We start from the raw sequence: 26,215 nt of genomic DNA on the forward strand, positions 1-26,215 counted from the left end.
AAGAAGAAAAGCCTCCAGTTCATCCCATCTATTCCCAATGATCCCTGAAGCAGCCAACTCAGTTGAAAGAACTGTGAATCTTTAGCCTGGTGGAGAAAAGACAGTCATAATTATTGTCTTCATATTTTTGGAAGGGCTAGAATATTAAGAAGACAATCAACTCTTTCTGCTTGGCATCAGAGGGTAGAACCAGATGGAAGTTGAAGAGGCAGATTTTAATTCTCTGTAATGAAAATTTTCTTGACAGTGCTATACAAAAGTAGAATGATTTGTTGGAACGTCAAGATTAGGGTTCCCCTGTGGTTCTTTTCAACAATGAGATGATTCAGGCCCTTTCCTATAGACCTGTGATGGAGAGAGCCATCTGCATCCAGAAAGGATTGTGGGGATTGAATGTGGATCACAACATAGTATTTTTACTTTTTTATTGTTGTTTGCTTGCTTTTTGTCTTTCTCATTTTTTTTCCCTTTTTGATCTGATTTTTCTTGTGCAACACAATAAATGTGGAAATATGTATAGAAGAATTGCACATATATAGCACTTATTGGATTACTTGCTGTCTAGGGAAGGAGATGGGGGAAAGGAGAGAAAAATATGGAACACAATGTTTTTCAAGGATTAATGTTAAAAATTATCTTTATATATATATATATATATTGAAAAAAAGGCTATTATTTAAAAAAAAAAAAAAAAGAGTAGCATCCCCATTCCCTGGAGATATTCCACCAAAGGTTGAATAACCTTTTGTTGGGGATTCTGGACATGGTGAACCTCTAAAATCTCCTCAGATTCTGAGGTTATAATTTGTAATTCCACATGAAAAAAATAATAGACATTCCATTTGTCAGGGCAAAACCAAAAAGACAGAAGCTACAGAGAGGCAGCTTTGAGGGGAAAAATATGAAGCAAAACTTTTCAGTTATGAAAGTGTAAAAGGCATGGCTGAATTATTGAGCGTACATGGACCCACCATTAATGGAAGATGTTGGAAAATGTAGCTCTTACAAAAAGTTTCTGAAGATGCAATTGTCTGATAGGTAGAGTTCCTTGTCCCGGGAGGTATTTAGATAGCGGTCTATGTCATGCAAGCTGTAGAGGATATTCATGGACTAGATTCTCTTCTCCTCCATCTTAGTCATCCTAGAACTGGACATATTCATCTTTTAACCTAGGAATGCAGCAAATCCCCATCTTCCTCATCCTTTTGCTCTTCCCTTTCAAATAAACTGCCAAGAATTAAGAGATCCCAGGATTAATTTTCTCTTGGAAGAGACTGCAAAGGGGAGGCAGAAAAAACAGGGATAGCAAATTCCAATTCTTCTGCCTCACACATCATGAGTTCCCAACATGGTTTACACTTCTCTCCCCCATCTTCCATGATAGAATTAAACAGATCTTAAAAGGAAGGACTTAGGTTGGGAAGACCAAATGTCAGGGAAACTGGGATCTATTCCTAGTCTTACTGATAGCTATGTATGGCTCTAGAAAGCATTCTCTCTGGGATTCAATTTCTCTAATTTGAAAATGGAGACCCACATAAAGCTTCCAAACTAACTTTCTAAAGGGAGAAAACAAAATGATTGTGTACGATGCTTTCAGAAATGTAGCCCAATGATTGGGCAGGGAGAGCTATAAGGGTGGGAGTTAATTTAGGGGGAAAGAATGAGGCACATGTGATGATATAGGCTAGAAGGATCAGATTAGTCTCTGGGTGTAACACTAAGCACACTGATTGGAAGAGGTTAATAAATCCGACTCTGACACTAATCAGCTACTTGACCCTTAGCAACCAATCTATGGTTTCAATCTATGGCTTTAGTTTTGGTTTCCTCTTTATGATAGGCAGGGGTTTGAATCCTACAATTCTAGGATCTGAATGGGAAGTAATAAGCTTAAAAGGAAGGGGAACAGAAAGGTCCTCTTTGGGTGCAGTTTTGCCTTGGCTGAAAAAAAATGAGAATGTAGGGTATGGGGAGGGGATGAAGAATAAGTTTCGGGGAGACAAGCCATGAGTAAGAACTAGAATTGAGGAACCTTTTAAGGTTGAGGACCCATCACTAGGAAATACAGCTATGGTTATCAGATCCAGGATCCCAAGCCCAGTGGTCATGCTTTATCTGATAACTGATGAGCTTTCTGCTATCCCAATAGCACTTTCCTTGCCCCAAATGTTAAAAGTGATAATACACAGGGGCAGCTAGGTGGCGCAGTGGATAGAGAACCTGCCTTGAATTCAGTAGGACTGGAGTTCAAATGTGGTCTCAGACATTTAACACTTCCTAGCTGTGTGACCCTGGGCAAGTCACTTAACCCCAGCTTCAGGGGGCGGGGAAGTGATAATACACATCCCTCCTGGGGTTCAGAGGGATCCAAGAGGAAGTGAACAGGCTTTCTCTTCTCTATGGACAACACAAGTTATGATTTCTAGGGTGAAGAATCAGACCAACTTTGATACCACAGGGTTTCCTCTGGAGACATCATCCCAGGAAAGCTAGATGTAGCTTGGAGCTATTGTTGCTCCTCAGAAATACAAGTCTCTGGAATTCTACCAATTGGAAATTGGTAGATCTTCCACTGTGGCTTCCAGTTGACCTTTCCTCAACCACTTATTCCCTGCCCCAAATAAGGAGTTGCCAATCCAGGATGAGGGTATCAGACAGCAATAAATTTATTGAGTATTTCAAAAAATAAAAATCAACACAAACCAGTAAAAAATAAGAACATCAGGACTATGGAAAATATATGTTAAAAAATGCAAGAGGAAAAGGGTCCAGGGTAGAAAGGTACAGAAATTGAGCTAACACATCATAATGGGGACATCAGGGCTGGGGGGGGGCAGGAAGGGAATATTATTAAATACTGAATGATTGAAGTTTGGGAACTTTTAATGTGAAGCAACTAGAAGCTGGGTACCTAGCTCTCAGCTAATTGGAAGCAAAGATGGAGGACGCTGTCAGATGACTAGATGATCTGGAAAAAACTTGTCCTGGTGAGGGAGACTCTCCGTCCCAACCCCAGCCAATAACAGGCTTCTTCCTGGGTCCTACCCACTCTGTGCCTCCTGCCGGACCCCTAATGGCTTCACTTGGCCCCCTGGGCCTCCGATTCTTCCTCGTCATCTTCGTACATCTCCCCTTCCTCCTCTGCGGTGGCATCCTGGTACTGCTGGTACTCAGACACCAAGTCATTCATGTTGCTCTCGGCTTCTGTGAACTCCATCTCGTCCATCCCCTCCCCGGTGTACCAGTGGAGGAAAGCCTTGCGCCGGAACATGGCAGTGAACTGCTCGGAGATGCGCTTGAAGAGCTCCTGGATGGCTGTGCTATTGCCGATGAAAGTAGAAGACATCTTCAGGCCACGAGGGGGGATGTCACAGACGGCCACCTTCACGTTGTTGGGGATCCATTCCACGAAGTAGCTGCTGTTCTTGCTCTGGATGGCCAGCATCTGCTCATCGACCTCCTTCATCGACATGCGGCCGCGGAACACAGTGGCCACTGTGAGGTAACGCCCGTGGCGGGGATCGCAGGCTGCCATCATGTTCTTGGCGTCAAACATCTGTTGGGTGAGCTCAGGCACTGTCAGGGCCCGGTACTGCTGGCTGCCACGGGCCGTGAGGGGGGCAAAGCCAGGCATGAAGAAATGCAGGCGAGGGAAGGGCACCATGTTGACCGCCAGCTTCCGGAGGTCAGCATTGAGCTGGCCGGGGAAACGCAAGGAAGTGGTCACACCGCTCATGGTGGCTGAGACCAGGTGATTGAGGTCGCCATAGGTGGGGGTGGCTAGCTTGAGGGTGCGGAAGCAGATGTCGTACAGGGCTTCATTGTCGATGCAGTAGGTCTCATCGGTGTTCTCCACCAGCTGGTGGATGGACAGGGTCGCGTTGTAGGGCTCCACCACGGTATCGGACACTTTGGGGGAGGGCACCACACTGAAAGTGTTCATGATTCGGTCAGGGTACTCCTCCCGCACCTTGCTGATGAGAAGGGTGCCCATACCCGAGCCAGTGCCTCCGCCCAAGGAATGAGTGAGCTGAAAGCCTTGAAGACAGTCACAGTTTTCACATTCTTTCCTCACCACGTCTAGCACCGAATCCACCAATTCGGCCCCCTCTGTGTAGTGACCCTTGGCCCAGTTGTTCCCTGCACCACTCTGACCTGCCATACAGGAAGAGAATAAAACAGCTGAAGGGGGTAAAAGTCAATAAGAGCTCAATGGGTTAAGCATGCCGCTAATGTATATAGAACTGGCCTTTACAACATACAATCTGCTTTCAAATCCATTCCTTCAGCAACTTCATGAGGTAGACAAGAAAACGGTTGCACTCTGATTTATAGAGCATTAGGGCTATTGAGTCAATTGTCCAAGGTCTCATGATCATTAAAGGGTGGCTGAGATTTAAATCTAGGTTTTCTTATTTTGTTTCCTCTTATATGAGGCTATGTCCGAGCTGGTTCGGAATTGTGTCTTCTTCAGACACAAAAGGAAAAGCAATAAAAATCTTTGCCTCAGTTTTCCTATTTGGGAAATAGGGATGTTATTGCCAAATAGCCCTAAGGCTCTTTAAAGTGCACCAAGAAGGAGTTCAGTGTGCATTACACAGAAATAAAATCAGATCAGGAAGAGAACTGTCCTATTCCTTACTAGCTATTGATCCAAGAGTTGTGCATACGTTTCACTTTTCTAAGCCTCGGTTTTCTCATTTGTAAAACAGAAATAATACCTTCCCCTCTCTAGTTATCTTCACAGAATATCTGAGTGATCATGAAAGCACTTTGAAACGTAAAACATCTATAAGTAAATGCAAAGTACACAAAATAACCCATTCTCCTCTACCCTCTGCTAGGCTATGACTTTTATCAGTCCTTTATGGAGATTTTTTTTAATGTGCAATTTGTCTAGAGAAGGGAGGAATTGTGGGAAACATACCAAAGATGAAATTGTCAGGTCTGAAGAGATGTCCAAAAGCACCAGATCGAACGCTGTCCATGGTTCCAGGCTCCAGGTCCACCAGGATGGCCCTGGGCACATACTTGTGAGCTAGGAAGATAAAAAACCAGATGGATTATGTTAGATCCTGTGGGTCAAGGGCTGTAGGTGTTAATTCCATTTAGATCTGCTTTCTCTAGAAAGTCTTATTCTGGCTTGCTGAGGTCCTTTCCACTTCATTACACCAATTTTTCCCATCACTTTCTTAGGCAGAACTCAAATAAGTGGGAAATACTTTGCAAATCAGTACAGTGACCAATCTTAACTTAAGAACACTAGCAAGGAAATAATGAGGCATACATCTCTAGTCATGGCTAATGGGTTTATTTGTTTTATTTTCCTGTTCTTTTGAGATGAAGGAGAGTTATATGGGAGTGGGAGAGGATGGTTGGTAAGTGAGAGGGATATTTTAAAAATAGAAGGAAACATTTAAAAAGAAATGTCCTCCCAAAGTATGGTTCAGTCACTAGACAGGAAATCTTCTGGCACTGGAATGGGCTGTTGGGATTATAAAAATGTAAGCACAGCTCTGAACTACCACAAAGGAGAAACAACTGAAATGGATCTTTATAAAATCTCAGTCTTCCCTTAGTACCCCCTCCAACTGCAACTCTGCCAAGCAACACTACTGTTGATCCCAATTTAACCTTCCCCCCCCCCCCATATCCAACTTAATTGGATGACTGCCAATTTTAATACAATGAACATTTGTTAGATGCTACTGTATTTATATAGCACAGAGCACTGGTGTAGGTAATGGAACTGAAGAAATGGAACAGATTTAACATAAACCTACTCTGTCCTTTTGGAGAGCTGAGAGTCTAATCAGGGGATGTAACACAGACAAGCAAAATATATTATTTGGTTTTTGAGTTATTGCACCTCTGGGTATGAACAAGAGGGAAATCAGCAAAATAATACATGGGATCCCAATGGGAAAAGGTAATTCCTGATTTGGGAGAGCAGAACCAGCCCAGGGCTTCCTTCTAGGTTCCATCCAATCTGGACAAGTTCTTTCCATCTCACTGTGGCCACCATCTCCACCTTCAGGGTCTCTGTGGTCTTACTGATCCCCCATCCCCCACGCTAAAGCATCTTCAGGTCATGACACAGAATAAGAGCAGGTTAGGAAGGGTTGGTCTGAAGGCCATATTGGGTGAGGAGATACTCACATGAGGCTTCATTGTAGTAAACACTGATCCTCTCTAGCTGTAGATCTGAGTCACCCACATAGTTGCCACTGGGATCTATGCCATGTTCATCACTGATCACTTCCCAAAACTGGTGAGAGATGCAGAGAAACAGACATGAAAGATGGTCAAGGAAAGGAAAGTACTCAACAGTGTCAAGTCATGTTTTCTAATGCTTTGCACCCATCTCTAGAGTCTAGGAATCTGGAGATCTGGATTCTAGATTCTGTGACTAACTAACTCAGGAAAGATATAGAACCTTGCTGGCACTCAGCTTAACCTCTTTTTCCTTCAGATTTGTGAGAGACCATCTTGCATAGTGGGAAAAGCAATTGAGGGGGATGTCTAGGAAAATGTCAGAGGAAGAAGTCAAAAGAAAAAGGCACACTGGCCTTGGAATCAGAAGACCTGGTCCCAGCTCCATTACTTACTTATGAAACTTTGTACATGTAAAAAAAAAAAACTGTACTAAATATTGAGAATACAAAGAAAGGACAAAAACAGTTCCTGCCCTCAAGGAGCTCACATTCTATTCAGGTAGGCAACATGTAAATAACTAGGTGCAAACAAAATATATACAGGGTACATGAAAGCATTGTGAAAAGAGATAGATTTAGCAGCTGAGTGTTGGGGACTGGGGAAAAGCCTCCTATAGAAGATGAGATCTCAATGAGTCTAGAAGGAAGCCAGGGAAACTTTAATCCCTGCCCTTTATTTTATAAGGTCATTGTGAAAATCAGATGAGATAATATTTTTGAAAACTCTTTGAAAAGTATCTTAAAAATTTTAAATGGAAGTTATTTTAAAAATCAATACTAATCATTAATAATGTTGTGAAGCCAATTTTTGTGTGACTTTACCCTAAGGCCTGATCTTCATTTCAAATTCTTAGCTTTTACACCGTATCTGGAACTATTTAAAAACATTTAGGATCATAAGTTTAATGATAGAAAGAACCTTCTTCATCTGTACAGTAAGGATAATAACAGTAGCTTCTATTGGAGGATCAAATGAAAAAACAAATGCAAAATGCTTTGCAGACCTTAAAGCACTACAGAAATATTAGTCATTATGACTACTATGCCCAAATCCTTTATTTTTATAAATGAGGAAACTGAGGTCCAGGAAAATTAAATCATTTGTCCAAGGTCACATAGATATTAACTAGCAAAATTAGAATTTGAATCCAGATCCTTTCACTCCAGATTCTTCAACTGCAACACAAGGATAACATTATCTAACTCTCAGGGTTATTGTGAGGACCAAATGAAATAATAGTTGTAAAAAAATCAAAAACTTAGCACAGTGCCTGGCTCATTAGAGTTGCTATGTAAGTAATTATTCCCTTGCCTCCAAAGATAAAATTCTTTCCATGGTACTACTCTACTGAGTTTTCATAACAAATATCTTCACATGTATTTTAAATCTCATACTTACTTGATGGGTGTACTCTTCTTTCAAATGACATATTTGTCAAGTGTTTAATACAATGCTCAGCACATAATAGGAACTTACTAAAGGCTCCCACTTCCTATTTTCCATTGTCATCTTTTCCCCTAGCACTTAATCTGTGATTAGAATAACTTCCTTTCCACAGTTCTGATTTAAGAGGCAGAAATTCTGAGCTATGTTCCAAACTCAAGAATTTTTTGAGCATAGGGTCCCACAAACATTCCAGGATGCTTGTCTCTGGGCTCTGACTGGGCATGGTAATCACTTACTCCTGGGGACAATGGTCCAATAAAAATCACCATGCCCTAATGAGAAGGGAAATTACCAGGAACCTTAATGAGAAATACAGTAAATAGAGAGTTAAAATATAATATTTTATTTATTCGTAATTTCATTGATGTGGACACTCCATCCACAGGAAGAAGTTGCTATCCCTCTATTTTTTTGGTTAGTGTAGGAGCTCCTGTTGAGGAAATCCTCAATTAATGTAGATAAGTCTATGAAGTTGCCTGGGAGCACTGAAGTTAAGTGACTTATCCAGGGTCACACAGCAAGATTTGAATTCGGGTCTTCCTGACTCCAAGGCCATGTCTCTGTCCACCATTCCATACTATCTCTCCTAAACAGATCATCTTCATGCTGTGGCTGAAAATATTAATTCATCTCCTGGTGGCTCTTTAGTTTTATGCTAATTAAAATTAATACATTCACACAGTGCTTTAAGATTTACAGAGCATTTTTAATAGAAGACTCAGCTCAGGGAAGCTGAGGGGAGATTCAGCTTTTGTAGTGGAAAGAGCAAGACTTACTGTAATGCCAGGATAAGTTTCAGAATTAGATTGGACACCCTGAGAAATTTTGCTACTTATTACCCCAAGAAAGATTGAGGTAAAGTTCAGTTCCTTTCAAAAGAGCAAAAATGTATTAAGTGCCTAATGATACATTAGAAAGATACATTGGAAAGAGTGTTGACTCTGGAATCAGAAGACATGGATTCATATCTTACCTCTGATGTTTACAGTCTGGATCATCTTGAGCAAGTTACAATTTCCCTGGGTGTCAAATTTCCGTTTTTTTTTTTTTTTTTGTTTTGTTTTTTAAAGATGGCTATTGAGTTACCATTTAACTCTATATTTATGCTCCTATGTGCAAATCATGGTACTAGTTGCTATCTCCCAAAAAGTTTCTGTAGCAGGTTGGGAAGGGTTTGGGAGTAGGAACAGAAAGCCTTGGGGAGCTGTCCATGGTTCTGAAAAGCCTCAGGTCACTTCCCAAGTGCATTACCTCTGCATACTCATCTTCCCTCATCCCTCCTCCACACCCCAACCAAGCACAGAGGTTCAACACCTTTGTTTCCTGACCTTATGGGGAAGTGCTTTATGTTAGGGGAATATTCTTCTCTAGAGCTAATGGAGATGAGTGAGAGTGCTAATATACTTGGTGATGTAGTTAGAACTGGAATGCCCTGATGCTGTACTCAGAATTAGGGGACACTCCAGGGTTTTAGTCAGAGTTCCTGGAAGATATCTTTTAAAGGGAGGTGAAATCTAAATCCCAAGACCAGTTTTCTCCTGTCTTCTCCCCCTATCCAATTGCTCCCCTGGGGAGAGGGGGAGCACTACCTTACCCAGATATGTGGGACTCGTTCATTCCAATCCAAAAAAGTGTTAAGGGCAGAGAGTCACTGACTGGGAAGAGTAAGGGCTGCTTGATGATTCTAAAAGGGAAGCAAAAATCTTCCCATTGACTGAGAGCATTTAAGATTCTTTTCTATACTTCCCAAAGCAAGAGGATTTGCCCAACAGACTGGAAGGAGGAGAAGGAAGCACTAAATTGCCATCATCCACATCCCACATGGAAGACAGAAGACAGGCTTTGATTCTGTTAATAAAGCAGCACTGTAATGATCTACTCCAGGTAAGAGTCTAGGGACACCATTTGAAGCTGAAGGCCAGACTAAGCTGATAAAAGAACCCAGAGCTAAGGGGTTAAGGGGTGGCTAGCTAACAACCTCTGGGTAGAATTTGTCTCTGAAGGCCTCTCAAAGCTCAGTGCCACTGAATCCCTTCAACCAATCTCCCTGAGGATCTGGGCTAAGACCTCTAGGCCCACAGAAACAAACTAGAATTGAGAGGATGGAATGCCTAAGGGATTTAAGATCCTGATGATTTAAGTTTATGGCTTTACCAGAAAAAGAGGTTGAATCCTGTTTGGGGAGCCTGAGAAAATAAATCATAAAGAACATAATAGGTGAGGGGGATATGGTCGGCAACCCAGGGATGGGGAATGGAGCTACGGTAATCAGGTGACAAGAGCCATGTTGACCTCTCTGAACCCAAAAGACCCTGCTCATTTCACCCCAAGATCTACAGACCTCTTTTGTCTCACAGGCCACTGCAGAACTGCTTTACCTGCGCAGGCTCTCTACTCTCCACGCAGCTGGGTCACATGCTGGGTGCTGCTGCCCCAATTTTCCAAGAGGTGCCAGCATTAGCTCAAATGTGACGCATCAAAGAAGAGTGTGTTTTCCCTTCTGCCTTCCCTGGAGGTCAGGCAGGGCCACCTCTGGGCCTTACTCATTCACCCTCCCACAATGCAGGGGAGGTCCCCTAGGGTGAGGAGCAGATCCCAGCACTCAGCTAAGACCTTCAAAGGCCTGATCTCAGCATTCTTGAGTGAGAAGTCAGCACACCAGCTCGAGGAGGTGGGGAGGGGGAGAGGTATTTATCTGACATACTTTGGTTTTGCCTCAAATTCTCTACCCCTGAGTTTAGACGTATTAGAGTATTATAATACTATAATGTAGCCCCATTTAGTGAAAGTATCATAATATTCTGGATTTAAATCTTTCTCCCTTAAAAATAACTAATCAGTTGCTCTCATACTATCTCCAAGAGGATGTTCATTGTTTCCTTTTTACAGATAATACAACTGGGCTAACATGGCAAGTGGGATCATTGATTTAAAACTGAAAGGAACTTTAAGTAGCTTAGTAGCTTAGTTTTACTGATGTGGAAACTAAGACCCAGAGAAATAAAGTATTTCCCAAGGTCACACAGGCACTAAGTAGCAGAACTGGGATTTGAATCATCAGCCTCCAAATCCAAAGCTCTTCTCATTTCACCATGATGCTGGAAACCAAATCTCAGGCTTAAAACCTGTCCCTTAGACCACTACTGCTCCAAGAGTCCCAGAAGTGTTGCCTAATAAACATCACTGTCTTGGACTTTAGCCTCAATTAGTCCTATTGTCCACTTATTCCCCTCTTCCCATCCCCCTTTAGCCCTCAGCCCCTGACCCTGCTCAGTGGCAGGTGTTCTGTGCCTGCCCAATCCCCCAGTGATCTGCCTAATGAGCTAACAGACCCTCTGGCCCAGGGGTGGCTGCTCACTTGGCCACAGCTGCTCCCCCTACTCCCATTCCCAAGCAGGAGATGGGCCAGCCTTCCTCTCCCTTCTTCTCCTCCCCCTTTCTCCTTATTCTTCATTCTGAGCAGGCACAGATATGTCTGGAGAGTCTGATGCATGATTAGTACTTTCTCACACTAAGACACTGCAGCAGGTGCCTCCACCAGAAGTCTCGGAAGAGACCCACACATACAATTTACATGTCAGTGCCACGTGGGCAGCTGTCTCCTCTCCAGTATATCAATTAGCTTTTTGTTCCTCTAACTGGCTTCCTTGGGAGCTACTATTTATAAGATTACAGAGTTTAAAACTCAAAGGCACTTTAAAGATCATAGGAAAATAAATCTAAAGCTGGAAGGGACTTCAGGAGCCATTTAGTCCAATTCCCTCATTTTAATGATGAGGAAGTCAAGGCTCAAGAAAATTAAATTATTTCTCCAAGGTCACAGGGTAGTGAATAACTGAGATGATATTGAAATCCAGTGTCCAAATTTGAATTCAATTTGAGTGTTCAGCTTGAGCACTCAAACCACTGTTTTTCTTTTTTCTTCATTATGGGCCTATTATTCCCTCTACTCTGGTCCAACCCACTCATTTTGTAGATAAGGAAACTAAGATCCAGGGAAAAGAACTATCTAGCCCAAGGTCACACAGCTCAGTATGTGAACCTCTATTATCTCATCTGCCTTTCCACTTTGGGCTTTATGGTTTTTCATCTTTAACTACTCCCAATCCACTTCCCTTTTCCCTTTCTGGTCTATTTTCATTGAACTACTTCCCCACTTGAGACTCTATCTTTGTTCCAGATGAGCTGAAGGTTTCTTATCCTAATCAAAAAGTGTAGCTGCAGGTTTTCCTTTACAGTCTCTTCTACCACCTGTCGGTGTTCATGAGACTTTGGTTTCAGGTTCATTGGGTAGAATTTAGATTCTCTTATTTTCTTCTGAACTCGCCCCTCCCTCCAGGTTGTTCTAGACCGATGCAGCCCTACCTTCTTCAGGATGGCTTTGTTCCCTACCCTCAGCTTCTACTAGAGCCATCCCAGGAGATCCTTATGACTGGCTTGGGGGAGGAGTCAACTTTAAGGTTTCTCCTCTCTTCAGTAGATCCCACCTTATTTCCCAAGAGGTGTACCTCTGGCTCCCACTGGGCCAATTCAGGGTGGGGCCAAGACCTAATTCGATCAGGATTGGGTCTCCAGGGAGGGTCTTGATCTCACCTTTGGCAGCAGCCTGGGTTAGTAAAGATTGGAGACCAGAGACCAAGGTCACCCTGTGAATCATGGCACAACTCCACCCCTTCCTCCCCTCAGGAGAACAAAGAAAGAAGGGGCTGGGGCTGGGGAGGGTGCTGTGAAGTGGGTGAGCTAGTGTGAGAGAGTTCTTCTAGGACTACTCCTGGGCAGATCTCTAGAAAAGAACTGTTTCATACTTAATAGTATTTTCTCCCCAATTACCCTCGAAGAAATTATTAAAAAAGAGACGAAGAAAGAAGGAAAGGAGGGCAGTCTATGTGGCTTGCCACTGAAAGGGGTGTGTGTGTGTGTGTGTGTGTGTGTGTGTGTGTGTGTGTGTGAAAGAAATACCATGGTCTCCATTCAACTGCCCCGCCCAGCTCAACCCCACCCATTTTTTCCTAAACCTGAGACCCAAGGAACCCAGGACAGATCAGTTCCTCTGAGGAGGATGGGCAACGCCCACCCCAGAGGGAAGGAATATAGGAGCGGTCTTTATCCAGGTTCCAATCCCTGACCCTTAATTCGGGGAAAGACCCAGGTGTCCGGGCCTCCAGCTTAGGGGACATGGTCAAGCGGAGTGTACGGGTGACCGCTCCCAGGTGACAGGTAACGGGGTCTGACAAACTGAAGGGTTGTCTGCTCCCTGACTCCCCACTCCCCACCTCTTTCATCAAACTGACCCTCGAAAGAAAGGGAGCCCTCCCTGGAAACCGTCCAGGGCTTGGGGAGACGGGAAGACTTCCCGGACAATGGCAACAGAAAAGTGGGGAACCCCTGCAGGGCGGTGACCCAGGCGTCCCGGCCGCCTGGCGCAAAGCTGAGCTCATCCCTTTGTTCCCGGCGCCGCAGTCCTGGGGTGTGGTTCGTGCTGAGCCGCGTAGCCTGGCGCTCCCCTTCCGCCCCCCCCCCCGCCCCCTCCTACCTCTGCTCCCCAGCTCTGCGTCCAAAGGAGTCCTTGAATGGCTCGCCTCCTTTGAAACCCGCTCCCGAACCCATCGCTGGAATAGAGCTGGGGATGCTCGCGACTTTCCTTCCCCTCCCCCCAGCCCGGCTCGTGACCCCCCCCTTCCCCAACCCGGCTCAGTACAAAGACCGAGCAGGGACCCCCAGCTTCCGCGGGTCCTGCCGGGGGGCAGGGCGAGCCCAAGCGAAGCTGCCCACCCGGGGCTGCCGCAGTGGGCCGACCCAGCGCCTGGGGGAGGCGTCACTCCCTGCCCCAGCCCCAAAGCCAGCCCGGCTCGGTCCCTGTCTCTATCCCGGCCCCTTCCCCCGCCCTACCTTGGCTCCGATCTGGTTGCCGCACTGGCCCGCCTGGATGTGAACGATTTCTCTCATCCTCGCAGGTCTCGCTGGCTTGCTGCAGGAGGAGCGGCCGGAGATAGGAAGTGGGGAGCGTTCTCGCAGGCTGCAGAAGGCTGGGTGCTCCTCGGCCGCCGGATTTTATAGGCTGCGCGTTGCTGCACCGGCTCTGGGCGGACAGCGGCGTGCTCCGCCAAGAGCTGACCTCATCCTCCTCCCAGCCAATCACGAGGCGCCGGCGGAAAATGCTGCAACATCCCTGCAGCATCAGTACCAACCAGCGCATCCCTCCCCCCGCCGCCTCCTCCCTCTAGGTCCTGAGGGAGGGAGCTACCCGCCCTCCCACCTCCGCTGCCCAGCGCAGTTACTTTGTCTGGCTGCACACAATGCGATGCGGGCTGTAGGGCCCCTCTGGGCAGATAGAGACAGAATAAAGGGGGAGCTCTGAATGGGGGGCTTCCCTTGGTCAGAGTTTTGGGGACCCTTCACATCTGAAGCAGAGGCGTTGTCTCCCAAACGGACAATGGAAGGGGGCTCCTCTGAGGACAAATAATGACTTCTGTACCCACCTGCTGGCACCCCTTTGGATCTGCAAAAGCGAGGTGACATAGACCCCACCCAGCTCAGCTGCGGGTGGCGGCGGAAGGGGCGGAGAAGATCGGGGGAACGATCGGCCCCAAGTTACTCCAGACCTTCCTCCCCATACTCCCTTTTTCTTTGTTTCTTTCTCCAACAGCTTCCCTTCCATTGTACCCTCGATTTCAGGGCTTCCCTCCTCCCCTTCTCTTCCCCAAGCAGCTGGGTTTCTGGTCCCCTCCCTTTCTCTAGTCCCATCCTTTTCCAGGGCCTTGAGAAGACCTACCAAGCTCTGTTTCATCTTGCTCTGCCCCTACGTGAATGGTAGCATAGCAAAGGAGTAGAGTTAAAAAAAAAAAAAACAGACAAAGAAAGAAAGCGAGAAAGAGGAAAAAAATCAGAAAAAAAGGAAGAAAAAAGGAAGAAACTAAAAAAGAGAAGAAAAGAAATTTTTATTTTATCTGGAATAAAGGCATGAAATCATTGTTAGGAAAAAGAAAGTAAGGGAGCCTACACCCTTAGACTAGACTCCCCCTCCCCCACTTCAGCTGCCTGTAGTGGTCTGCCGCCTATAGAATAAGGCTGAGGAGGAGAGATAGAATATGTAACTGGAGTAGTGGTCCCTTATGTCTTAGAGAAGGGATTCTTAAGCTTTTTACAAATGGCAGTGACATCTTTGCGACACCTTTGACATTTGGTGAACCCATGGATATCTCAGAATAATGTTTTTTTAAGTGCACAGAACACATAGGATTAAAATGGAAGGAGGCTACATTGAAATGATTATTACTCTTTTTAAATCTATTTGTCAATGCCTTGAGTTAAAAACTCTTGTCCTAGAGGGATCTCAGAGAACTCCCAAGAGATACCTGTTGAGTCACAAGCTCCATGGATGACAGGAGATCAGGGGAGAAGGGGTGGCTTCTATTCATACCAAAGGACTGTTTTGCTAGAAAACTGGACTCAGAGGTTCCAAGATTATGGAGGATTGGAAATAGACCTGTTAGGAGTCTCCCTATTTGGGAGTGCAGAAGATGGAAAATGGCCAGAGAACCTCTGGGTCCCCACACTTAGAGGCTCAGTGACAGTGAAGGAGAGATGGGCCAAGCTACCACATTCTCAGCCCCTCCCTGTGGTTTAAAGATGAGTTTGGAAACCTAACCTAATCCTTGGGCTTCTTGCCCATTGTCATTGGAGCTCCTAAACTCTCTCAATTTGACTTTGTGCCAGAGTGCCAAGCCCTGCAGCTGAGGTGCTACCCTATGAAGGGGAGGGGTGTATTGTGTTTGTATGTGGTGGGTGGGACTGGGGTGGGGGTGGGGAACATAAGGAGCTTCTTCCTCCCCTGTTGGCTTTCTATATTATATTAGAGCAGGACTCTTGGTTTGCTAGCTCCCCAATTAAAGTTATTGACCATTGCCCTTCTCAGTTCTTATGTCCTGACATTTGCACTTGGTATACTGCCTACTAGTCACCATGTTAGCTCCATGCCCAGGCCTCACACCCAGCAGAGGACCATCCCCTAGAGCCCTTCTCTGCCCATCTGCTGGTACCCCTTTAGGTCTGAAAAAGCCCAGATCACACAGACCTCCACCCAACTCAGAGGCCCCTTGACTTTTTCCCAATCATACGGAAGGAAAGTCTCTAAGGAAACTAATCAATCAAAATGAAAAGGCAGGCAGGAGGAGGAAGAAGAGAAGCCTCGAGCTGAAGCCATCCCCTCCCCCCCAAAAGAGCCCAGTTTGATTGCAGTGTTGCCATCCGGTCACTGGAGGGCAGAAGGGCTCCCTTTCCTGAAGTGGTCCAATGTCTGGACCAGCGCTGGCTTCAGGGAGTGGGGAAGTTGTGTCATCTCTTTGATCCCCACACCACCCACCATAAGGTGCCCCTCCTATCCAGGGATCTCCAGTCACTCTGATAGTGTGAAAAGCGGGAAGCCACCAAACCTCGTGGTAACGATCAGGGTGTTGTTCTCTGGGCTTAGTGAGTCTGGGAGAGATTGCTGCTGCACCTGCAAGCAGGAGGACGGACTCAAACGCTGGAGCTGCCGTCACCTGCTTTTATGATCGTTGCCCAATCACACCGTGCCTCTGAGCCTGGATGGCACCAATGCCCCGCACAGGGCTCCGGGAAAGGCGCTTTACTCTAGAGCCAGGAATTGTAATTTCCCCCTTCCCAGGGCTCCGGTTAAGGCGCTTTGCCATTTAAAGTTGTAGGGACATGACTTGGAACAGTCCCATGGCCGAGTGATTGTTCTGGGAAGTCACAGGGCTGCAAATCGCCCGGTTCCCCCCCAGCTTTTGCGGCCTTGCCCTGGGCAGCTCCGGGGCACACGCATCCAGCAGCTGCTTTACTATCTGGGGTGGTGTGTCGGGGCCCCTGGCTCTAACGCGGCACTCGGTGTCACGCGAGACCCGGTTCCGCCGCGAGACGCTCTCCGTTTCCTACTAAGGCGCCCCCCGGGACAATGGGGAACCGGGGAGGACTTAGCAGGTGTGCGCTCCCTGTCTGTGGAGCGCGGGGGCCGGGCTGAGAGTGCGGACGCGCTTGCAGCGTCGGGGTGTCTGCGCAAGGGCGCTTTCCTTTGGTCCCTGCTTCCAGGAACGACTCTGGAGTTCTTCATTCCCAGAAACCTTGTCTTTTGTTCTAGAGCTACACCCTCTTTCTATCCCTCCCTTCCCCCCCCCCCTTTTGTCCTTTATGATGTGGCCTTCCGTGGTTGGTGTCTAGTTGCCCGTAGCCCCTCCTCCCTCTCCCTGTTCCCGGGTCCCAGAGTGAGGCTTTTTTTTCAGCTGTTCCCTCTGGGTGGATGCTGGAGGCAGGAAGGCTGGCCGGCCGGCCGTGCCCTTGCCACCGAACCTCCCTCTGGGCCTCCACGATCCACCTAGGCAGCGGGGGAGCTGCCAGCTCAGCTTCCGCGGCCAGCTCTCCCTTGCGGCAGCCAGACAATCTCACTTTCTCCGTCTTCAGGAGCGGGGCTGCTCTCAGGCCTGACTCACTCTCCCGCCTCGCACTGCCAGGAACCAGCTCTCTGGCCCCTCAGCAAAATGTCTGGGCCCGGGGTTGGCAGCCCCGTTTGTTCTCTGACCTTGAGCTCCCAGCCAAGGGGAGGGGACTCTGGGAGAAGACTGCGATCCTGAGAAAAGAGCCAGACAAAAGGCACTTGTGGAGAGTCACCCCGTACTTAGCGTATGTCTGCACGAAGCTGGAATACAGATGAGCTGCTCTTGATCCAGCTTGAGGGGCGGAACTCTCATACTCATCAGCCCTGGAATAAGGAGGACCTGAGTTCAAATATGGTCTCAGACACTTAACTAGCTGTGTGATCCTGGGCCTCCAAAAGGAAAAAACAACAATTTGAATTTCATAATAAGGGAAGTAGAAGGTGTGTAAGGGTTGATGATCCTTGTTTCAAGAAGGCAGGGGAACAAGCAAAATTAAAGGGTGAGGGAGAAAGGGGAGAAGAGATATGCAGGAGGAGAGACCCTAGAAAGAGGGGTATAGGGCAGCAGGGGGTTCAGATTTGGGTTCACTTAAGAATAATAATGTCAAATAACAGCATGTGTATAGTCCTTAATCTATGTTCTCTCTGTTTCTGTCTCTGTCTCTCTGTCTGTCTCTCTATCTCTGTCTATGTCTCTCTCTCTCTTGCAATTGGGTTGAGTGACTTGCCCAGGGTCACACAGTTGTCTTGAGATCAAATTTGAACTCAAGTCCTCCTGACTTGAGAACTGGTGCTCTATCCACTGCGCCACCTAGCGGCCCCCATCTATGTTATCTCAATAATCTTCAGGACAAGGCTGTGTGGCAGCTTGGCTACTATCATCCCCATTTTATAGATGAGAACTGGAGGTCCATGACGTCACCTCAGGCTTTTGGACACAGCACAAACAAGAAAGTAATAGGAGACCCAGATTTCATAGTTCCCCCACAGTAGCTGCCTGTTCTATCCAACAAATAAACTAGAGAGTACATCTTTTCTTAGCATCCTTATCCAGAATGATCATCAAAGGCTTCAACTTCAGATGCTATAACTACTCAATCATAGATTTCTGGATCTTAGACAGGACCTGGGAGATCATCTAATTCTAGTTCATCCCTATTATTCTGCAGCTAGGTAAACTGAGGCTCATATTTTCAAAGTCATATATCTAGTTAGTGGCAGCAGGATTAGAATCCTGAGTTCTCAAATTTCACTAAAGTGAAATACAATACATACCCGATACATAAATACATAATGTTGTCTGAGCTGGACCAACGCTGAGAAAACCCTGTGAGCTGGCTGAAGCTTATTCTTACAACGAGGCTGCTCAGTTCCCCCCTGTTAAAGCCACCCGGTACTAGGGTTTTGCCTCTTGGGGTTTTAAGACTAAGACTTAGCTTCACCATGGGGCACTTTGGGACCAGGATTTGTCCCTGTGGAACAAAACTTCAAGCCTTGCTCTCTATTGGGCCCCTCCTTTCCCCTGCCTGCTTCTAGATGGTGATCAGAGAAAATCAGCTAAGGAAACACTAGATTTAAGGGGAAAGGACCCTGAATAATCTGTGGCTTACTACTTATGTGACCTTAATTTACCTTATACATCAAATGAAGAGATTGCCTCATAAGATTCCTTCCAGTTCTGAAATTCTGTGGTTCTGGGAGGAGCTCGCTCAATCTCCAGACATCTCCTTCCCTGTATATAGAACCACAAGAACCGCAAGCTTAACCAAGGTGACTTCTCCATCAATATTCTGGGACCTTCTCCTCTTATCATTCAGTAGAAAGCTTTTTAGTCTGACTCTGGGCTATGTCAGGCAGGATTTGGGAAGTTCAGCCCAGTTCTCAGCATTTCTCTTCCTATTTATCACTTGTTTACCTTCCCCTCTCCCACTTCTCCTTTAGTGATTTGAAAGAGCAGCAAGGAATGATGAAGCTCGAGCATAAATCCCTCTCCCCCACCAATGCCAGTCAGACAGGGCATCTGGGCAGATCGGGTTTATTGTCATTCTCAATCCCACAGTTCCCATACAGCCTCAGTAAGCCATCCCTAATCCAGCCAGGTCAAGCCAGACACAGGCCAGTGGGATGAACAGCAGCAGAGCACTCCGATCAGTGGACAAGTTGGGAGTGGAACTGAGATATTGGAGCTCTCCGTCATCTGCCCTTGGCCCCCCGCATGTCCTGTAAGATTCCAATTTCTTGGACCCGGGGAGGGAGGTAGGAGGGGCAGTGGTGGAGAGACTCCAAATACTTTTTCATGGCTTCAGCTGTTGTTGTATCATCTTTCCAGTCCGGAACTTGCAGAACCTGTCTCCTACATGCCATAGTATCCTTTGTAGACAGAAGCAATGCCAAGGCAGGGATGGGGAAAGAACAGAGCTCCAGGTTCTCATCCCAGGAATAGATTGAATTTTTCAGACTTTGAGATGGAGTTTTAAAAATCTTACTCTCAAATGGAGAATTAAAAATGGATCAGATGAAGGGGATTGTTCTGTTCTTGTTCCATCCTGGGCATGAGTGAAAAAAGTGCATGCTGAATTTCTCTCTATGCCTCTCTCTGTCCTCTCTGTCTCTGTCTCTGTGTCTCTCTCTCCCTCTCCCTCCCCCTCTCCATCTGTCTGTCTCTCTTTCCTTGTCACACACACACTCTCTCACACTCTCCATCTCAGCATCCTTCCCAGAAGGGCCCTTTAGATGCCGGAAGCCAGGCTAGCCACCTGTCCCTCTTGGCTGTAGGAGAGAGCAGGTTCTGCTCCCTAACCAGAGTATCTGGGCCCCTTTGCTGCTCTTCTCAAGTGTGTTCCGCGCCTCCGTCCCCCTGGGTCTGTCCATGCCTCTATCACGAGCATTCACAGAGCAGCCCGGCCCCTCACCAGGAACACAGAATCACCTCCTTGAGCGTCTTGCGGAGCTCCTGGCTGCGGAAGGCGTAGATGAGAGGGTCAATGACTGAGTTGCAGATGATGAGGATGAGGAAAAGGTTGAAGTTCTGAAAGTAGCAGCTGCACATGGGATGCTTGGGGCAAAGGACGATAAGCGTGAGGTGCAGGAAAAAGGGGGCCCAGCAGAGGAAGAAGATGCCCAGCAGGATGGTGAGGGTGACGGCCCCCCTGAGGGGGGGACAGCTGGTGGACGGGGTATCTCTTGTGCAGCCGCGCGATCCTTCTGGCATGCTGGCACGCTCGGATGAACATGTGGATGTAGAGGACCACCATGAGCCCTAGCGTGGACAAGAAGAAGCCGATGAGGCAGAGCAGGACCGCCACGTGGTTGTAGTAGGAGATGAAGAGGGCGCCCGATAGGGCGCTAGACACCCAGATGCCGGCGAGGACCCCCTGGGCCCTGCAGGACGTGACAATGCTGCGGTAGCGCAGGGCATAGAAGATGCTGATGTAGCGGTCCACAGCAATGGCTCCTAGGAAGGAAATGGAGGACATCATGGAACCACAGATCAACACATCAATGACATTGTTTAGCTGCTGCACTGCGGGCGCCCGGATGGCCAGCACCCTCCTCTCCAGCAGCAGCCCCACCACGGTCTCCAGCAGGTTGCTGACACTCACCAGCAGGTCCGACAGAGCCAGGCAGCAGACAAAATAGTACATGGGGGCGTGCAGGTTGCGGTTCTTGACGATGGCCACCACCACCATGACGTTCTCCAGCAGGCTCAGCAGCCCTAGGGTCAAGAAGAGCTCGTCGGGCACGAAGAGCACCTGGCACGGGAACTCTGTCCGGTTGGTGGGGACGACCCGATGGAGGGGGCCCGGGGAAGTGGCGTTCAGAGTGTTAAACAACCGCTTCTGTTGACCCGGCATCGGCATAGTTCTGGGTTACGAGCAAGAAGCTGTGAATGTGAAACTAGCAACACGGATGAACTGGAATTTTCAAATTCTTAGCCCGGAGGGATTTCTCCAAGTCCACCAGCTGCCTCTCGCGGCTTCAGTTCATTGTTCCTCCAGTTAGTGCTCAGAGGAATCCCCGATGTGTCTTTCCTTCCTCCCCCCTTCCGCCCTTTGGTCTGGGACAAAAATCACAGCCGCCAGACCCGCCTCATGTTCGGCGTTTCTCTAACCTGGCAAAGGCCACATCACCGACTCCATCAGCACCACAGAGGCTGCAAGAGTCCAAGCCACATGTAACGTTGCCTCATCATCCCTTCTCTACTGCTTGACTCCAGAACCCAGAGTCTCCAATCTCCCGCCTGGACAAACCCAAGTTCTCAATCTCTGCCGTCTGCTGTGTTCCACAGGAACGGAAGTTTCCTTTTTTTCCCCCTTGGTCTTTTCATTTCTTTTCCTTATCTGGGTAAATGGGCCATAAGGACATGAGGTCCACATCTCCACAGCTTCTGCATCCCTTAGGAGCTCCAGTTACCACTCGCAGCCCCGGTCCAGAGAAATGGGTCAGAGCTGATGTTCCAGTGAAGAATGAAGCTGCCTCTGTCCTCCTTCTCTTAAAGACAGTCAGTGGAGCCCCTCCTTCAAAGGAGCCTGATTGACCACATGATAGCAGCTCATGCTGGGAATGCCCAATGCAGCAGAATGATTAGTTATGAAACTTGTTAGAGCTGAGGAAATTCAAGGCCTTACATAAATGTTCTGTAGGTACTGCCCGCCGGCTCAGAACCCAGAGTAGCAAGGCTTGAGAGGGCCAAAGTAGAAGTACTGGCTTGTTACAGGAAGATAGGTTTAAGTTCAAAATTAGGAACATCTTTCCTACAGTGCCTAGGAATTAAATTGGATTATTTTGTTAAGAGCGAGTTTCCCAGCACTAGAAGTATCCAAGCAGAGGCTAGGAAACTCAACTCGCAGGTACATATGGAGAGAAGGTCCAAGGGTGGAACAGATAATTTCCAAAGACCTGGATTCCCAATATTAGGATTCTAAAGGTTAAGTCTGTTTATCTTCTTAAGTCCCAGGAGAGAGGGCTCCATAATTGCGCTTAATGAGGCAGCATTAGAATTAGAATTAGTAGAATTGTAGAGTCCAATCCATTATTCACATAATTGGCTCGCCCCTCTTTCCCAACCAGTAAAGCTCTATTCATTTATACGAGATCTGTAGCCCAAATCTTAGACGCCTTCTACCCCAGTACTAAGTCAGAATGAACAGGAAGTAGCCATTCTCACCACTGAATGCCATTGAAACAATGGTTGTTGTCCTTTGTTCTCAGAAGACAAAATGACATCACTGTGTCAGAGTACATCCAACTATGGCTGAGCAGACCAACATGAGCTCAAACTTTTGGGGTGACTTCTCTAACTTTGAGTATCTTGCGTTTCTTTTGAGCTAATTCAATTATGCTTTGCTCACAAAGCCTGGCACTTTCTGCTGGCCTGTCCTGAGCCAGTGTCTCCCATGTTTCACAATCGATTCCAGAGTTCTTCAGAGAGACAAATCTAGGGAGGGGTTAATGATAACAATAAGGGTCTTCTGGATTGGTTTGCATGGAAGTGGTCTGCCATGCCCCCTTGTACCATCTGGTGGTGGTGGAATGGTGGCTATCACTTTTTTTTTTTAATTAAAAATGTTTTATTGTTTTTTTCATTTATTCTATCACTGTCACTTCTCAGTGATTCCACCCCAGCCTTGCCCCTCTCAGCAGTAGGCTCCTTTCTTATAATAAATAATTCAAGTCTAATAAAAGAAACCAAGAACTGATGTCTCACTCTAAACAAAAGTTTTGTTGTCTCGGAGACATTTGAAGATCCGATGGGACATGGCAATTCGTCATTGATGAAGCTTTTTCAGCTTTGCATTGTTATGGTCATATGTAAACTGCTCTGGCTTTGCTTATTTTATTCTGCATCAGTTCATTCAAATTTTACAAGGAGACTCTGAATTTTTCCCCTTTCCCATTTTTAATAGCCCAATTATATTCCATCCCATTCATTTGCCACTTTTGTTCAGCCGGACTTAGATACCTACAATCCTTCCAGGTCTTTGCCATTTTATGTATGAGACCCCCTTGGGGAAATATTCCTAATGGTTTTATTGCTGGGTCAAAGGTTATGTATAGTTTACTTTCTGAGTAGAATTCCAAATTTGTCTTCTAGAAAAGTTCACGGCTTTATCAATAATACACCTGCTTTCCTAAAGCCCCTCCAATACTGTCTGCTTTGTCATTTTTGTCAATCTGAAGGATTTAATTTGCATTTCCATTACTATTAGTAATTTGGAACATTCACTGATATGTCTTTTTGACTTCTACTACTTACTCAACACAAGGATTTTTGGGGACAAAGTGCAGCAGCAACTTTCTATATATATTCTTTCATTTTCACCGGCCAGCAAGACCACACTGGCCCCCAGAAGAGTCACGTCAAACCCAGACTTCTCGGCTCCAGCACTGGTTAGCCAGAAGCTGAGCATATTACACTGAAAATCATTCATGGCAGATCAGAGAGTGCCCACAGGCAGGGTAGTGTGTGATGACAGGGAATTACCCCTACCACCATGTCGATGGCTACAAATAGCATGGATTTGGATACTGTTTTTCTTCCAAAGAGCTCAAATCATCTTCACATCATCATTACATTGATTCCCACAGGAAATGGGGTTATTAGCTTTGTTTTGCAGATAGAGAAACTGAGGCAAAGATAAGGTAACTTGCTCTGAGTCATATAATAAGTCAGAAGTATAACTTGAGAACTCTCAATTACTGATGTCCCATCCAATATCTGATCTCGTCTCACATTCATGTGTCTCAGTCTTTCCCAGTGTATGACCCATCTAGGGAAGCATCAGTGGAGAGGTCCCGTGGAGATATGTCCCTTCCATTTAGCCTCATTAGCCATTCCAGTCCTCTATCCTATTTAATCTTGCCCGATTCTTCAAGTATAAAATGGGGATTATAATAGCACCTACCAGCTGAGATGAGGATCAAATGAGATATTTGTGAAGGGCTTGTACCATGTCTGACGCACAGTAGGCTCTATATAAATGTTTTTCTTTCCCATCTGCAAATGAAAAAGGTGGGCTAGTTCATCTTTCAACTCCAAATTTTATCATTTACTTTCTTACCCTCTTTCTGGATCAAAAAAAAAAAAAAATTTGGCAAAGGGGAGTGACAGGGTAGCTGACTCACTAATGTTATCTTCCTAATCCCCTAAAATGCTGGTGTCCCAGCTAGGTAAAAGGGCCCATGTGCTGGCACTTGGGAGTTTATGGAATACCAAATTAGTTGTTTCTTAGGCTAAAGACCTCAGTGTTCTGGATCCAAGGCACCCCAACTGAAAAATAAGGGTGGGGAGGAGGGGGAAAGGTGGTCCAAGTGAACTTTTGAGATTTCTTAGCTCCTTCCTCTGACTTCTCCAGCCATGGGACATCAGTACCAGTAGAAGCTGAGGCCCCTAACTTAAATATTCCCTCCTTGTGTTTGTCACTTTTTCCTTGGCAATAGGGAGCCTCAGATACTCCTATCCCTAAAGATTTAGACCAGCAATAACGGCACAGTAATAACTCAAACCATTCTTTGTCTTCAGGATATGATGCAGAATCAGGACCAATGTGCTCACTCTTTGGGCTTTCTTGTCTGACCCCCGCAGAAAGGAACTGTCCCCGAGTTTCAGTGATATTTTCAATCCATAAATGAGTTCTTTGACACAGATGCTCCCCACCCACCAACACACAGAGACTTCAAAGAGCGTGAGAATAGGACAACCTTTGGCAGAAAGCTGACCGCAGCTTCTTCCTGGCGAGACCCTTGCCAGTGGGCAACTAAGACAGGATAATCTTCCCTCGGGTCACCCACATTTTATTGTCATTAGGATAAATGTGGTTCCTGGTGCGGACTACTGAAGGCCATGGGCACATGAGGACACATGTAAGGGGAATTCACAGATGATCGCAATCGAAAGCTTCATCTGTTTTTCTCACCAAGTCTTTCACCAGAGGTACCGTCAGGTCTCTTTTTGCTCTGGGCCCGGCTCAGCGGCAATGCATTCCCGGAGTAGTGAAAAAAAAAAAAAGAATGGCTATGATCTACTCAATGGATCATTTCTAATACTCCAGTGGATTTGGATATGGGCATTCCTCCCCACAAGGCAGATGGTAATTTAACTAGGCCAGATTAGTCCCTAAGACTTTCATTCATGCTCTTCCATAAATTCACAAAGGGCAAATTCACCCCTCATCCCGAGTCCAGAAATGCCAACAGAACACGCGGATGCTCCATTGGTTGGCTCTCATTGTTGCTACATAACTGACTCATTTTTTCCTCTCCAAATCGTCTATTTTTGACGATATACTTCAGACCACTTCCAATTGTTCGTTATGTTGCCTCTCACGAATGAATGAATGAATGAAAAAACATTTTGTTTAAGCTCTCTATCTCAGGCATTGGGGAACACAAGCATGAGAGTTTGCCCTTGGGGAACCTACATTCTACAAGGAGACACAGGCAGTCAATAACACCTTTGGTAAACCAAATCAGTAGTGATTTGGCTCTTGTGCTCAGAGCCAAGGTGGGAGAAGGGGAAGGGATTACTACACACATGGGTCCACAGAAGGTGGCCCAAGAGGTTCTTGGATTGGGATATGAAGCTTGGTCTGATTTGAGATAGTGGTGAGGCAAGTTTGCACTTTTTCGAGGTGGCTCAGACTTAGGGTGGGAGTTGCAAAGCTTAAGTGGATGAACTTCCTCTGGGGCCTGGATTCTGGAAGATCATCTGAAGGATGCTGATCCAGATAGGGAGCAGAGAAGTGGCTACTCCCTGTCTCTTTTTAGTCCTCCCCCAATTTCAAGCCTTCTCAAACAATCCAAACTCCTCTACCAAACCACATTAACGAGGCCCTATTGTTTCTATGACAGGAGAGACTCCTCTGTGGGGAAATGCTACAATAAGATTAAATCCACTTGGAACAGCAGAATACTCCTGGGCCAATTTACTCCTAGTTTCTTGTGCATATAGAATACATAGCCCTTTGGAGTTCTAGAACAGTAAAATAAACTAAGAAAAAGACCTTGATTTTTTAGGCTCCATTAGCAGCATATTAAGGTTTCGTATTGGAGTCAGGTTATGTTCCACATTGTCTGTCCAGTCATTAATCTCAGCTTTCTTGGAGTCACAATATCAGTCAA

At 46.3% G+C, this 26,215-nt stretch overlaps 1 protein-coding gene across 1 annotated transcript; it reads right to left on the reverse strand.

Annotated features, from left to right (window-relative positions):
* Nucleotides 1-2,645: 2,645 nt before the first annotated feature.
* On the reverse strand, nucleotides 2,646-20,970 carry TUBB3 (tubulin beta 3 class III). Its single transcript, XM_074284705.1, is given in 11 exon segments — nucleotides 2,646-4,158; nucleotides 4,931-5,041; nucleotides 6,163-6,271; nucleotides 13,555-13,718; nucleotides 13,922-13,986; nucleotides 16,098-16,162; nucleotides 16,464-16,595; nucleotides 17,011-17,182; nucleotides 17,336-17,419; nucleotides 20,005-20,252; nucleotides 20,254-20,970. Coding segments are annotated over 11 exon segments (2,928 nt in total). The 5' UTR covers nucleotides 20,956-20,970; the 3' UTR covers nucleotides 2,646-3,082.
* Nucleotides 20,971-26,215: the final 5,245 nt, after the last annotated feature.

The sequence above is a fragment of the Sminthopsis crassicaudata genome, chromosome 2 (assembly GCF_048593235.1).
Source record: "Sminthopsis crassicaudata isolate SCR6 chromosome 2, ASM4859323v1, whole genome shotgun sequence".
Classification (NCBI taxonomy): Eukaryota; Metazoa; Chordata; class Mammalia; order Dasyuromorphia; family Dasyuridae; genus Sminthopsis; species Sminthopsis crassicaudata.